At 43.0% G+C, this 15,843-nt stretch overlaps 1 protein-coding gene across 1 annotated transcript in view; it reads right to left on the bottom strand.

The window, feature by feature from the left end:
- The window catches only part of LOC109934549 (zinc finger protein 271-like), a 20,469-nt gene extending 4,626 nt beyond the window's left edge, over window positions 1-15,843 (bottom strand). Inside the window, exons 1-2 of the mRNA XM_020533282.2 lie at window positions 15,820-15,843; window positions 12,421-13,786 (exon numbers count right to left, since the gene is read on the bottom strand). Of these exons, the coding sequence (XP_020388871.1) occupies window positions 12,421-13,308 (888 nt within the window). The 5' untranslated portion in view covers window positions 13,309-13,786; window positions 15,820-15,843. The remainder of the gene's footprint in view (window positions 1-12,420; window positions 13,787-15,819) is intronic.

The following is a 15,843-nucleotide window of genomic DNA, read 5'->3' as shown; positions in this document are numbered from 1 at the left end:
AGCCCTGCACCTTGTTGTCTCGGATTCTTCAGCATCTGCAGTTCCTACTATCTCTGAAAAGCCTTTCTGCTCCTATGATGCTGCTTGGCCTGCTGTGTTCATCCAGCCCTGCACCTTGTTGTCTCGGATTCTTCAGCATCTGCAGTTCCTAATATCTCTGAAAAGCCTTTCTGCTCCTATGATGCTGCTTGGCCTGCTGTGTTCATCCAGCCCTGCACCTTGTTGTCTCGGATTCAATGAGGAAGCCTCAACTACTTCACAGGGCAGGAAATTCCACAGATTCACAACTCTTTGTGTGAAGAAGTTCCTCCCCAATTCAATCCTAAATCTGTTCCCCATAATTTTGAGGCTATGACATCTTGTTCTAGTTTCATCTGTCAGTGGAAACTAACCTATCTTATCTATTCCCTTCATAATTTTATATGTTTCTATAAGATCCCGCCCCCCATTCTTCTCAATTCCAATGAATATAATCCCAGTCTACTCAGTCTCTCCTCATAAACTAATCCTCTCAAATCTGGAATCAACCTTGTGAATCCCCTCTGCACCCCCTCCAGTGCCAGTACATGCTTTCTCAAGTAGGGTGACTCAAACTGCAAGCAGTACTCCAGATGTGGCCTCACCAGCACCCTAACATTTCATTTAACCAAATCCCTCTAACAGTGAGGGACAAAATTCCATTTGTCTTCTTCATTACCTGTTGCACCTGCAAACCAACCTTCTGCGTTCATGCACAAGGACACCCAGGACCCCCTGCACAGTAACGTGCTGTAAGCTTTTATTGTTTAAATATTAGTCCTTTTAGAGGGATCATAAGCTGCTTGTCCACAGATCCCTGAAGGTGTTAGGACAGGTTAATAGGGTAGTTAAGAAGGCATATGGGATGCTTTCCTTTATCAGTCGTGGTGTAGATTGTATGTGCAGAGAGTTCATGGAGCTGTACAGAACTTTCAGCTAGCGTCCTGTATGCAGTCCAGGTCAGCACACTATCGGAAGGATATGACTGTACTGGAGGGGATGCAAAGGAGATTCACCAAGATGTTGCCTGGGATGGAGCATTAAAGCCATGAAGAGAGGCTGGATAAGCTTGGGTTATTACCTTTGTAGCACAGAAGGTTGAGGGCGACCTAATAGAGGCCAATAAGATCATGGGGGGCATGGTCAGGGTGAGTAGAAAACAGCTGTTCTCCTTAGTTAAAGGGTCAACAAGGGGGTGTAATTTTAAAATGAAAGGCAAGAGGTGTACAGTAGATTTAAGAAAGCACTTCTTCACCCAGAGGGTGTAGGGGTGTGGAATGCATTACCTGGGAGGGTAGTTGAGACTGGGAACCGCACAATCCTAAAAAATTCCTTGGATGAGCACTTGAAGTGTCATAACATTCAAGGCTGTGGGCCTACTGTGGGAAAGTAGGAGTGTTGCCAGTAGAGTATTTTTGGTTCAGATTTGATGGGCTGAAGGGACTCTCCTTCCTATATGATTTTATGATATGTGAAATGATTTTAAAAAACACTTCAAAGTAAAGTTGGAATCTATCAAAATAACAAGACATTTACAACTGACTCAAGATCCAAGGGGCGGCATGGTGGCTCAGTGGTTAGCACTGCTGACTCACAGCGCCAGACACCCGGGTTCGATTTTACCCCGTGTCTGTGTGAGTTTCCTCCCACAGTCCAAAGATGTGCGGGCTAGGTGGATTGGCCATGCTAAATTGCACATTGTGTTCAGGGATGTGTAGATTAGGTGGGATACAGGGGGATGTGTCTGGTGGGATGTTTGAGGGTTGGTGTGGACTTGTTGGGCTGAAAGGCCTGTTTCCACACTGCAGGGATTCTGTGATGATCTTTCTCAAAACATGAAATGAATCTCGGAAGAGTGTAAGGTGAACATATCACACTGTTATTACATTGAGATATGATGGGTTTAGAGAACTCAGGTTTGCAAACACTCACTTGCACACCCTCACCATACTGTAAGGGAACACATCTTTTCCTTTTTAAGACTGTAAACTGAAATGAAAGTTGGGACTGGGTTACACATGAAATAAGAGTTGAGGTTTGCATCTTGGAAATATCAAGTAGTGTACAATTTTAGCTGTTAAAGACACTGTTGCTTTTTGAAGTACGGAGGGGATACTTCAAGACAATAGCACCAACAGTCTGAGTTAAAAAATGACTGTTGTCATTGGATCAGTTGAGCTACAGTTTTCTGTAAATCAGTAAGTGCAGAGCAGCTAGAGACATCCAGAATTGGCAAGCTGAAAACATCTCTCTCTCTCCCCGCTTCTCCCGATTTGAGTGAAAAGGCAAAAGAATCAAGAAGACTTCAAAGAAGGAATTCTAACAAGAAATGACTTAAGTCCATGGATTAAACATAAAGGGAAAAAAGACCATCACTTTACAAAAAACAGCAGATTGGCATTGCTAAAATCAAAAGCATTTAAAGTGGGTTTTGTGGTTTGTGTGAGGGAAATCATGTCTCACGAACCAGATTGAGTTTTTTTGAGGAAGTAACCAAGAAAATTTATGAGGTCACAGCAGTAGACATTATTTACTTGGACTTTAGTAAAACCTTTGACATGGTTCCGCATGGTTGATAAATTAGTAAAGTTAGATCACATGGGATCATGGGTGAGCTTGCCAATTGGATTCAAATTTGGCTTAACAGCAGGAGTCAGAGAGTGATGATGGAGGGTTGTTTTTCGGTATGGAGGCTTGTTACCAGCAATGTTTTGCAGGGAACAGTGCTGGGTCCACTTGTTTGTCATTTATATAAATGATTTAGTTAAGAATATAGAAGGCATGGTTAGTAAATTTGCGAATGACACCAAAATTGGTGGGAAAGTGTACAGTGAAGAAGGTTTCTAAGCTTACAAAGAGATCTTGATCAATTGGGTCAATGGGTTGAAGAGAGGCAGATGGAGTTTAATTTGGATAAGTATTTTGATAAAACAAATGAGGGCAGGACTTATACAATTAAAAGTAGGGCTTTGGGTAGTATTGTAGAACAGAGAGGACCTAGGGGTTCAGGTACCTAATTTTTTGAAGTTTGCATCCCATACACGGTAGTTAAGAATGCCTTTAGCACGCTCACTTTCATTGCTCAGATCTTTGAGTACAGGAGTTGGGACATTGTGTTGAGATTGTACAGGATGTTGGTGAGGTCTTTTCTGGAGCACTGTATCCAGTTTTGTTCACTCTGTTATAAGACGGATATTATTAAGCTGAAGAGGGTTCAGAAGAGATTTACCAGGCTGCTGCGGGAATGGAGGGTCTGAGTTATAAGGGGCTGGATAGGCAGGGACATTATTTGAGATTATAAAATCAGGAGGTGTATAGATAAGGTGAATGGCAAGTGACTTTTCCCTCAGGTAGGTTGATTGCCAGAATAGGGAATATATTTTTTAGGTGAGAGGGGAAAGATTTAAAAAATACATGAGGGACTTTTTTAACACAGTGTGGTTTGTGTGTGGAATGAACTTCCAGAGGAAGTGAGATGTGGGTACAGTCAAAAGACATTACAGTTTAAGTTATATAATCATAGATCAGTAATTTCTTTTCTGTGCCATTTGTTAAGTGTGCTACAATAATTCCTGTTAGTGATAAAACCTACTGTGAATTGCTTTTGATTTGAATAACAGTCAGTCAGACAAACTGGTCATATGGTGATATCAATGAGATGTTATACATTTTGGAATGAGTTGTGGAACAGTGAGGCATGATCACAGTTCTTCCTAGTGAAATCATGACAACATCAAGGATAGTTATTCTCCAGACAGGAGAGTACAAACATTCCCCATGGTATTAGTCAAACACTTGTCACCTGAAGAGGATCTGTCCATAATTCACATCCCCAACTAAAGCAGGGTCCGATTCTACCCTTTACCTACTCATGAGAACTGCCTCTCTTTACCAACACACACACACTCACATTAGGGGTAATTCTCAGAATACTACCGACAGACGTTTCTTTAAGACCTCTGTGCGTTATGTCTGACTCCCAATTCCAATGGTCAGAAATAGACCAAACTTTAGTATCCTTATCTATAGGAAAGATTTTCTTAAATTTGAGAGGGTGCAGAAAAGATTTACAAGGATGTTGCCAAGGTTGGGGAGTTTGAGTTACAAGGAGAAGCTGAACATCCTCAAGAGAAAAGATAACTCACAACCTCTCCTCCCCAGAACCGACTGTGATATTGTGGAAGTTATGTTGTAGCTATACACACCTCTATTTAGACACAGTTCTGGGTACCGCACTTCAGAGAGGCCTTGGAGGGAGTACAGCACAGATTCACCAGAATGTTCCTGGGCCTAAAAGGGTTAAATTAAGAGAACAGGTTGCACAGACTGAGCTTGTAATTCTTTAAATGTAGAAAATTTAGGGAAGATATATGCGAGGTGATTAAGATGAGGAAAGATTGAACAAGCTGGGCATGTACCACTGGATTTTATAAGAGTAAGAGGTGACTCAATTGCATCAAAAAATATTTTATTTCCTTTAAATTTGGACTGTTTGAAACTAAGGATACTATGGAAAGAGATGACTGCAGTTTTAAAAAAATCAAGGGGCAGAGCAAAGCTGTTAGGTGATGTCAGCAAGCACTTCTTCACAAAAGGGGGACTGGAAATCTGGAACTCTCTCCAACAGAAAAATCTGTTGGGGCCGAGTGTCAATCGAAAATTTCAAATCTGAGATTGATAGGTTTATTGTTAAGCAAGGAGATTTTATTGTTAAGCAAGGAGATTAAGGGTTACCGAATCAAGGCAGGTAGACAGAGTTAAAATATGGCTAGCCATCATCCAATTGAATGGTGTAACAGGCTTGAGAGATTACTGCGTTCCTATGTTCCTTAAATCACTCTTGATTGCTCGTTCCACTCTCATTTCAACAACAATTGGTCAGTATCAAAGGACAAAAACAAAGAACTGCAGATGCTGGAATCTGAAATTGCTGGAGAACCTCAGCAGGTCTAGCAGTATTTGTGGAGAGAAAGCCCAGTAAATGTTTTGGGTCCATTGACCCTTCTTTAGAATTGGTCAGTGTCTCTTCAACCTCCAGCTGAATGCCTGACCCCACATCACACCCCATCATAAAGATAAGTTCATAAGATATAGGGGCAGATTTAAGCCATTTGGCCCATTGAAATCTGCTCCGTGTTTTGATCATGGCTGATATGTTCCTCACCTCCGTTTTCCTGCCTTCTCCCCATTACCTTTCAACCTATTACCAATGAAAAATCAACTCCTCCTTAAATTATGTTCAGCACCATTCGTGACTCCCCAGATACTGAAGCAGTCCGTGTTCAAATGCAACAAGATCTGGACAATATCCAGGCTTGGGCTGACAAGTGGCAACTGACATTCAGGCCACACAAATGCCAGGCTATGACCATCACCAACAACAGACAATCTAACCACCACTCCTTGACATTCAATGGTGCTACCATCACTGAATCTCCCACTATCAACATCCTAGGGGTTATCATTGACCAGAAACTCAACTGGACTCCCCCCATAAACACAGTGGCTACAAGAGCAGGCCAGAAGCTAGGAACACTATGGCAAGTGACTCCTCAAAGCCTGTTCATCATTTACAAGGTATAAGGCACAAGTCAGGAGTGTGATGGAATACTCCCCACTTGCCTGAATGAGTGCAGCCCCAACAACACACAAGAAGCTTGACACCATCCAGAACAAAGCAGCCCGTTGACTGGCACCACATCCACAAGCATCCACTCTCTCCACCACCAATGCTCAGTAGCAGCAATAGTGTACTATTTACAAGATGCACTGCAGAAATTCACCAAAGATCCTCAGATAGCACCTTCCAAACCCACGACCACTTCCATCTAGAACAAAGGCAGCAGACATATGGGAACACAAACACTTCCAAGTTCGCCTCCAAGCCACTCAGCATCCTGACTTGGAACTATATCGCTGTTCCTTCACTGTCGCTGGGTCAAAATCCTGGAATTCCCTCCCTTATGGCATTGTGGGTCAACCCACAGCTGGTGGCTGCAGCAGTTCAAGAAGGCAGCTCACTACCACTTTCTCAATGGCAACTAGGGATGGGCAAGAAATGCTGCCCAGCCAGCGACGTCCACATCCCACAAACGAATAGAAAAAAAAATTTACTCACTGTCCCAGCATCCACCAAACCTTGGGGCAGCGAATTCCAAAGATTCACAACCCTTTGGGAAAAGTAGTTTCTCCTCAACTCTGTTTTAAATTTGCTAGCCCTTATCCTAAAACTATGACCTCTCATCCTAGAATGCTCCACAAGAGGAAACATTTGCTCCACGATTATTTTATCTATACCTTTTATCATCCTGAATACCTCAATTTGATCTCCCCTCATTCTTCTAAATTCCATGTGAGTATTGGCCTAAACTGTTCAATCTCCCTTCATATGACAAACCCTCATTTCTGGGATCAATCTAGTGAACCTCCTCTGAACTGCCTCCAATGCCATTACATCTTTCCTCAATTAATGGGATCAAAACTGTGCACAATACTCCAGGTTCAGTCTCACCAATGCCTTGTATAGTTGCAACAATACTTCCTTACCTTTCTGTTCTATTCCTTTAGCTATAAAAGCCCAACATTCCATTCGCTTTCTTTATTATCTGCTGTACCTGCACGCTAGTTTTCCGTGACTCATGAATGCGGACACCCAGATCCCTCTGCACCGAAGCACCCCAAAGTCTCTTCCCATTTAGATAATAGGCCACCTTCCCATTTTTTCTCACCAAAATGCATGACCTCACACTTATCAACGTTAAAATCCATCTGCCACATTTTGGCCCACTCTCCTAACCTATCTATATTCATTTGTAAGGTTCTTATTTCCTAATTACAATTTACCATTCTGCCTATTTTTGTGTTATATGTGGCTACAGAGTCTTCTACCCCTGTATCCAAGTCGTTAATGTAGATTGTAAATAGCTGGGGTCCAAGGACCAAATCCTGTGGCACCACACTAGTTACTTCTTGCCAACCAGAACAAAACTCATTTATCCCGACTCTCTGTCTTCTGTCCATCAGCCAGTCACCTATCCAAGCTAATAAATCACCCCTAATGCCATATGATCCAACCTTGTGAATTAACGTTTTGTGCGGCACCTTATCAAATACCTTCCAGAAGTCCAGATATATTACACCTACAGGATCACCACTATCCACTTTGCTTTTTACATCTTTGAAGAACTTTAGCAAATTAGTCAAACATGATTTGCCCTTCACAAAACCATGCTGACTCTGATGGATAGCATGTTGACTTTCTGAATATCCTGATATTGCTTCCTTGATAATTGATTGGAACACTTTGCCAACGACAGATGTTGAACTAACTCGTCTGTAATTTCCCATATATTGTTTTCCTCCCATTTCAAATAAGTGTTACATTAGCATTTTTCCAATCCACTAGAACCTTTCCCATGTCCATGGAATTTTGGAATAGTGTAACCAATGGATCCACTATCTCCACCGTCACTTCCTTTAATACCCTAGGATATAGGCCATCAGGACCAGGGAACTTGTCTACCCTCAATCCTAATAGTTTGCTGAGGACCTTTTCCCTATTGATGTTGATTGTTCTCAGTTCTACTCTTTCTATTGCCTCTGACTTGTCCCTTCCAATAGAAATGGTGCTATTGTCCTCCACCGTGAAAACTGAGACAAAGTATTCCCCACTATTAACTCTTTGGTTTCATCTTCTAACATTCACCTTAGTGTCTCTTCCCTTTTATATACCTATAGAAGTTTTTGCTGTCCTTTTTGATGTTTTGTGCTAGGTTTCTTTTGTAATTTACCTTAGCTCTTTTTAATAATTTTTTGGTATCCCTTTGTTTATGTTTGAAAGTTTCCCAATCCTCCAGCCTGCACAAGCCTTTATAATATGGTATTACCTTAGTTTTTGACTTTATTTTGTCCTTGATCTCCTTGTTTAGCCATGGATGTCTTTTTTTTTTACCCCCCTTAACATCTTTCTTCCTCACTGGGATATATTTTAGTTGTGAGGAATTAAGTAGCTCCTTAAACAACTGCCATTGCTCAGCCACTGTCTTACCTTTTAGCCTTCCTGCCCAATCTGTTCGGGCCAAATCTGTCCTCATGCCTATGTAATTTCCTTTGTTTAATTCCAGAATGCTACTGTGGGACTGCACTTCCTCATCCCCAGACTGAATTTTGGATTCTATCATACTATGGTCACTACTCCATTTCGGATCCTTAACTATGATGTCATCAATTAATCTCTCCTCATTACACAATACCAAATCCAGAGTAGCTTGCTCCCTGGTTGGTTCCTCAACATACTGCTCCAAGAAACAATCTCTAATACATTCACTCGACTCTGCCTCCAGGCTACCCTTGCGAATTTGATTCTTCCAATCTATGTGCATATTAAAATCGCCCATGGTTACTGCCATACCTTTCTTGCAAGCCTCCAATATTTCCTGGTTTATCCTGTGACCCACTGTTTGGGGACCTATCGGTTACTTCTACCAAGTACTTCTTCCCATTGCTATTTCTTATTTTTATCCAGACTGATTTCACATCTTGATCTCCCGTACTTATGTCATTTTTCTTTACAGCACTGATCCCTTCCTTCACCAGCAAAGCTACACTACCTCCATTTCCTTTCAACCTATCCCTCCAAAATGCCAAGTACCCTTGGATATTCAGTTCCCACACCTGGTCTCCTTGTAACCATGTCTCAGTAATCACTACCAAATCATACCCTTTTGTTTCTATTTGTGTCATTAACTCATTAATTTTGTTTCAAATGCTTCCTGTATTTAGATACAAAGCTTTTAAACTTGTTCTACTGGTAAATTTCCCTACTCTTTTATAAATCCATGATGCATAAAGACAATCACCTGTTCTGTCCTTCACCTTTATTGTCTGGTACCCAGCTGCCACAATGCTAACTTGCACTCTTACCTCCTCCTTTAATTTGAGTTTTCTAATTTCCCCTACAACTGAACCCTTGCCCCCCCACCCCCCAACCCATTTAGTTTAAAGCCCTGTCTACAGGCCTATTTACGTGATTCGCTAGGACTCTGGTCCCAGCATGATTCAGATGAAGACTGTTCCATTGGAACAGGTCCCTTCTTCCCCAATACTGGAGCCCATGCATTCAAACCCATTTCTCTCACACCAATCTTTAAGCCAAGCATTTACCTGCTTAATCTTATTGACCCTGTGCCAATTAGCTCAGGTAGAAATCCAGAGATTATTACCTTTTTTGTTTTTTTTAAATTTAGCTCCCAGCTGTTCATACTCCCTTAGCAGAACCTCTGTCCTTGTATTATCTAAGTCGTTGGTACCTACGTGGGCCATGACCACCTACTTACCCCTCTGTAACATGCCCCATATCCAACAGCCCCCTCCCATATTAGCCCATCTCTTGTTGAAATCCTCAGCTATGCCATCATTGCTTCTAGACCAGACGAGACCATTAAAATGCCCTCCTGTCCAATTTCCCATCTTCCACCGTCCATAAAACTTAAGCTCAGCTAAAATTCTGCACTCTCTATCCTACCTCACACACCTATTGCTTCTGTGCTCACTGACCTACACTGGTTCCCAGTGCCCCAATTTAAAAATTTCATGCTCTAATACAAATTGCTCCATGGCCTCTGCCTTTCTTATCTCTGCCACCCACAGACTGAGCTCCCTCCAAGATCCATACATCCTTCCAATTTGGTCCTTAGCATGTCCACCATACTTGCTTCACTTTGCCATTGATTTCTTTGTCTGACCCTCAGTCTGAGGATGACTTCCATTCAGGGTCATGAGTGTTTGCCATGTGTCTTCATGTGACTGATTAGCTGATTGTCGAACTTCAGATGTTGGGGCACATGGGCAGGGCCTCCAACACTGAATGTATTTTCTTCCCTTCTCTGCCTCTACTCTGCTTCATCATTAAGGTGTGGGGACTCAAATCATGATGCAGTTTGACAGGCAATTTGCCACCATTCTGAACAATTGACAGCCAGCTTTTCCCAGTCATTGAGGTCAAGGCTGCCATGCTCCAAAGAGAGCCTCAGGAGTGTCTTTGCGCCATTTTCTCTAAGCTCCCCAGAACGATGGGCACTTGAGAGAACAGGGACTGGTCGAGTGGGCAGTTTACAGCCATCCAGACACAGTGGCCAGAACATCGAAATTGATTTTGTAGTTTTACCTGAATGTTCGTTGACCTGCCTTTGAGAAGGAAACCAGAGTTTGAATCCAGAGGAAGCTGCAGTGACATTGATAATGGAATTTTCCGCATTCTGTTATGTGACACTGATGTACTGTCCAGGTCTTGCTGCAGGACAGGAATGTGGTGACATCAACTGTTTTGCGTACTTAAACAGAACTTTGGGAACAGAAACAGGTGACCCAGCTCCAAGTCCATGTGGAGACACTGGTGTCTGGTGAGTTTTTTTTCCTTTCAGCGGTCTTTCTAGTTGGCATTTGTTCCTCTCCCTAACTGCAGTAAAGAGGATGGAGACAAGCTTCCTACCTCATCCTCTGCAGTCTAAGCTGCTGCAGTCCAAATCTCACTCTGCAATTTGTCGAAGGTTGAATGGAGATGGCTGATCTTACGTTGAATCTCATCAATGGTGGCTTTTTCAGAGAGGTGGCCATTGAGGTATGAGAAGTGCTCAACATAATCCAGAGTCTCGAATTCAACACATATGCGGAGGTGGAATATCTGACTGACCAGACGTATGTCGATAGGAGTTTTATTTTGGCAGCATTAAAGAACAGACCAAGTCTCTTGTATAGAGACTTGAAAAGATCGAGATTGGATTACAGATCTGTTGCAGAGTGAACAACAACACTGCAGCCATGTTCAAGTGTATGTTGGTTGGTTTTGTTTTGGCATGGAGGAGATCAGTGTAAATGAGTTTCCCAATGAGATGATGTTTAATTCTGACACCAGAGCGAGTTGATTTTTGATGAGATGAACAATGACTGTCAGGTGGATTGTAAATAGAATAGGCATGGTCACACAGCCTTGCTTGACACCTGGATTTTGAAGGTTTCTGTTTCAGATCTCCCACTCAGACAGTTACAGGCGTATCATCAAGAAACAACTGCAGGATTGGAATGGAGCTTCTTCCGAACACAATCCACAAAACCTTGTGGTTCACTGAGTTAAATACTTTGGTCAGATCAATTAACATGAAGAAGAATTCTGGGATATATTTCTTAACATAGACCATGCTGGCGGTTCCTCTGGAAGGTCCATTGCCAACTTAAAAGACATGCCTGTGTCACTTGAGCCACATGGGAGACTGATGGCTGCTGGGCCAATGATCAACTTACTCGAAAGAACATTTTGAACAGCTCATCCATCATGAATCCACCGGAGCAGCTGATAGCCTCCAGTCTATCCCCCCTGTGTCCTCTGGTAGAATCTATGGGTGAATCCCCATCAATAAGAGTGCTGCAACAAGCAAACAGATGACAAACAACAAAGTCTGCAGTCCCAATGACACTGCAGCTGAAGGTTACAAAGCTGGTCAACGTTCGCAGAAATTGCAATCCCATCCACTCATGGTACAATTTCAGAGGAAGAATTTGCCCAAACCCAACATCAAGGATATAGTAATTGTAATAATTGTCACCAAGGGAAATAAATCATGTTGCGGACTCTATTCAGGTATTTCCCTCTTGTCCACAGCAGGAAATGTCCTGACATTCTCCTGAATCACCCACTTCCTGTGACTGAGGCCATCCTCCCAGAGGGCCAGTGATATTTGTGCATAAGCTGGAGCTTCTATACCTATTGATGTCCTCATTTAGTGACGCTTGATGATCAGGTCAAAGATTAAATTTGCTTTCTTGAAACTATTGGAGTGATGGTGGGAGAGGTTTGAGGCAGTCCCTGCTGAGACAGACAGTGCTTTGGAATGACAGCTCCCATGTGTAAGCACTGAAGGGTAAACAACATTGACAGCTCTCAGTGGAACAGAAGCAGATGACCCAGGTCCAAGGCCATGTGGAGACACTGGTGTCTGGTGAGAGAGGAGGAGGAGCAGCAGCTGAAATAATCTTGACATACCACATGAAGTATCTGTCTCCCACATGGGTTTGCTGATGTCTTAGGAAGCCCAACAACCTTATCAAGATTTTATTCCAGAACTATCATCGATAGAGTATTCCCTCCTAGGAATGCATTACTGGACCAGGATACTAGACCATGTGAAAACCTGGCCATGCATCTTATATCACATCTGAATGGTTTCTCACCTTGCTTTATGCCTCAGGAAATCAAAGAAGTGGGTGAAAGCCTCGTCAGAAACACCTCACCTGAGGTGTCTATTTGTAAACCCTCTGATGCCCTGGCAGGTTTAAAGATAGCACAGCTCCTTTAATGATAATCTCACAGTCAAAAAGTTACTCTCCGGTGTGAATCTTCTGATGGACCAGGAGCTTTGATGACCTCGGGAATGATTTATCACACATCTCACAGGTAAATGGTTTCTCTTCTGTATGCACACATTCGTGTGTGCGAAGGTTCGACGACTGCGAGAATGATTTTTCACATATCTCACACATGAATGGTTTCTCCCCTGTGTGAATACGTTGATGTGTGCGAAGTGTGGATGAAGTCGAGAATGATTTGTCGCACACCTTGCACGCGAATGGCTTCTCCCCTGTGTGAATCCGCTGATGTTTGCGGAGGTTTGATGAGTCTGAGAATAATTTGTTGCACACTTCGCATGCGAATGGTTTCTCTCCCGTGTGAACACGTTGGTGTGCACGGAGAGTGGATGAGTCTGAGAATGATTTGTCACACACTTTGCAGGGGAACGGTTTCTCCCCTGTGTGAATGCGCTGGTGTGCACGGAGGTTAGATGAGTGCAAGAATGATTTATCACACACGTCACACGTGAACGGTTTCTCTCCTGTGTGAACCCGTTGGTGTATGCGAAGGGTCAATGAATGAGAGAATGATTTGTCACACACCTTGCACATGAATGGTTTTTCTCCAGTGTGAATACGTCGGTGTTTGCGGAGGGTCGATGAGTGTGAGAATGATTTATCACACACCTCACATGTAAATGGTTTCTCACCTGTGTGAATGCGTTGGTGCGCACGGAGTTTTGATGACTCCGAAAATGATTTGTCACATACCTCACATGTGAATGGTTTCTCCCCTGTGTGAGTGCGTTGGTGCGTGTGGAGGTTCCCTAACTGTGAGAATGATTTGCCACACACCTCGCACGTGAATGTTCTCTCCCCTGGGCGAATACGTTGGTCAGTCATGAGCATTGACCACTGAATAAAGGCTTGGTTCTGCACTTCACTCATGAAAAAGTTTCTCTTCCACGAAGCTGCTGTTGCGTTAATAGTAAAACATGTGTGTTATGAAGTCTTATCAGCTGTTGAGCTCTCCTCGTACTTGAGCAGCCCCCCATCTGTAGGAATGAGTCAGTGGTTCACGAGGCTGGATGAATGATTGAAACTCTCACCACACTTGGAGCCCACTCACACTTCTTCCCAGCCTCACCCTGACCGATCACCCACAGCTGAATCATCAGAAAGCTTGGTTCTGATCAAAGGCTACACACCACTGACCACTTTCAGATCTGATGATATGTCAAAGCCTTCCTGGCCTGATCGATTTCCAGATGATGGTTTCACTGCCCAACCTTCTCTGTGTTCAGCAATGCTGTGAAGGCACTAGATGTCTTCCCACAATTGTTGCAGTTGTTCCTGGGTGATGGTCAGGATCTATCGGTGGTGTCTATCCTCTCTGTATTCTTTGGTGTAGTATGGTGCAATCCTTCTGTAAAACAGGAAAAGGAAACATGATTTCCTCCAACTCCCTCTCCTCCTTTGCTTAAGGAGCTGACTCCACATGACAGACTGTTCCACAGTCTGCTATTCGCTGTATTGGAGGGGGGGGAAAAATCAGATACAAGTCCTTTCTTTCCCTCACTTGACTGTCACGCACTCTGTTTCCAGCAGGGACACTAGATAGTGACCAGGAGCAGACAATGAGGCTTCTCTCTCCTCCCCCCAGCAACAGCCCCCCTTCCCCCGCAACACACCTCTCCCCCCGCCCCGCCAAACCTTCCAAGGCATCATGAAACCAATTGTAAAGAAAAACAGGTGAAATTAAATCCAGTTGTGCTGGCAAAAACCAATTTTACACTGTCTTTTGTGTGAAACACATATCCTCAATCAGGAGAAATGATAATTCAATCTAAAGTTTTACAGTTCTCCCCTTAGATTAACAATTCATAGTTTAACAATCCTCCTGCCCATATCCTGACTTGCATATTCACTCATGACACTTGTGCTGTCTGACCTTTAGTTGCTTTGAGTCTGACATCCCACTTTTAAAACTTTCATCTTTGATTTTAAATCTGTCCATTGTGATATGCCTCCCTATCTCTATCTCCTCCAGCCTCAGAACCCTGCACGATCTCACAGGGATTCACCTATTTTGATTGTGCCACTGTTGGTGGCCATGCCTTCGGCTGCCAAGACCCTAATCTCAGGAATTCACTCATTGAACCTCTCCACCTCACCTTCCTCCTTTAACACCCTCCTAAAACACATGTTCAGCATATCTCTGCAAATATCTCATGTGACCCAGTGTCAGTGTTTGATTGATAACTGAATCATGGACGACTGTCAATGCAGTTTTATGGAGTTCACCCTGACGTTAACTTGAGATCATTGAAACTAAACTTCAGGGACTGGATCTGCTGCCTCAGGGATGATGTCCATTTGTGTTAAAGTTGAGGTTTTTGACAAATGCCTTTCTTCTTGATCAATACTGCCTGTTGTATTGCAGGGATTCATCCTAGTGGTATTTTCACCAGATTATTAATCCAGAAACTCAGCAAATGTTCTGGGGACCGAGGTTCAAATCCTGCCATGGGAGATGATGGAATTTGAATTCAATAAAAATCTGGAATTAAGAATCTAATAATGTATTATGAAACTATTGTCAATTGTCAGGAAAAAACCCATCTCGTTCACTAATGTCCTTCAGGGAAGGAAATCTGTCATCCTTACTTGGTCTGGCCTACATGTGACTCCAGACCCACAGCAATACGGTTGACTCCTAACTAACTTCTGGGGAATTAAGGATGGGCAATAAATGCTGGCCTACGAGTGAATAAAAAGAAAAGTGCAGAAAAAGATCAGGGAGGGAGCCCAGATCTTGAAGGGTGACCTTTCAATGGTCCTTGATACACTGAACTCAAACTCATGTGCAGCTATTTCTACCCTGCTCTGCTGCAGGTTTGAGGTTATAACCCTATCTCTTCAGTGAATCTGCCCCCTTACTTGGCTTGGGGGTGGGGGGGGGGAGGTGGTGTCTTCAGCAAGGGTCAGTGGATGATAAACTGCGAGGGGAATCAGGCTGCTCCAAATGAATGCCTGCTCAGTTTCTAGCATTTTAAATACAAGTCTGTTAATTTTATCTATGTTGCACCTTGAACATTCGTGGTGACCCAAGGTGGCCTGCAGGAGCGTTAACTAAATTTGGAAGCTTGTTCTGTATACATTAACCAAACATAAAGTTAGTTCATTTTCTGTAAATGTGGTTGTTTTGATAGACTTTCTATTACTAAAAGTCTTTTTTTTCCCTCCTCTTCCTGAATAAAAAGTTAGAGATAGGATACGGAGAGATCTTGAAGAGATTTGAAAAGACAGGAAACATCGAGATCCCAACGCCACAGAGAATTGGCCATTCATAGTCTACAGTATAATAACCAGCTGCCATCACACACACAGAATTCAACACCAGGGAATCAGTAAGAAATTCAGACACTCTGCACCTCCCAGATAAAAATGACACATCACCTTCTCATATGCAGGAATGAGCCA

This window comes from Rhincodon typus, chromosome 35, assembly GCF_021869965.1.
Source record: "Rhincodon typus isolate 14 chromosome 35, sRhiTyp1.1, whole genome shotgun sequence".
Classification (NCBI taxonomy): Eukaryota; Metazoa; Chordata; class Chondrichthyes; order Orectolobiformes; family Rhincodontidae; genus Rhincodon; species Rhincodon typus.
The sequence above is the reverse complement of the archived record's forward strand: the minus strand, read 5'-3'. Positions and strand labels throughout refer to the sequence as shown.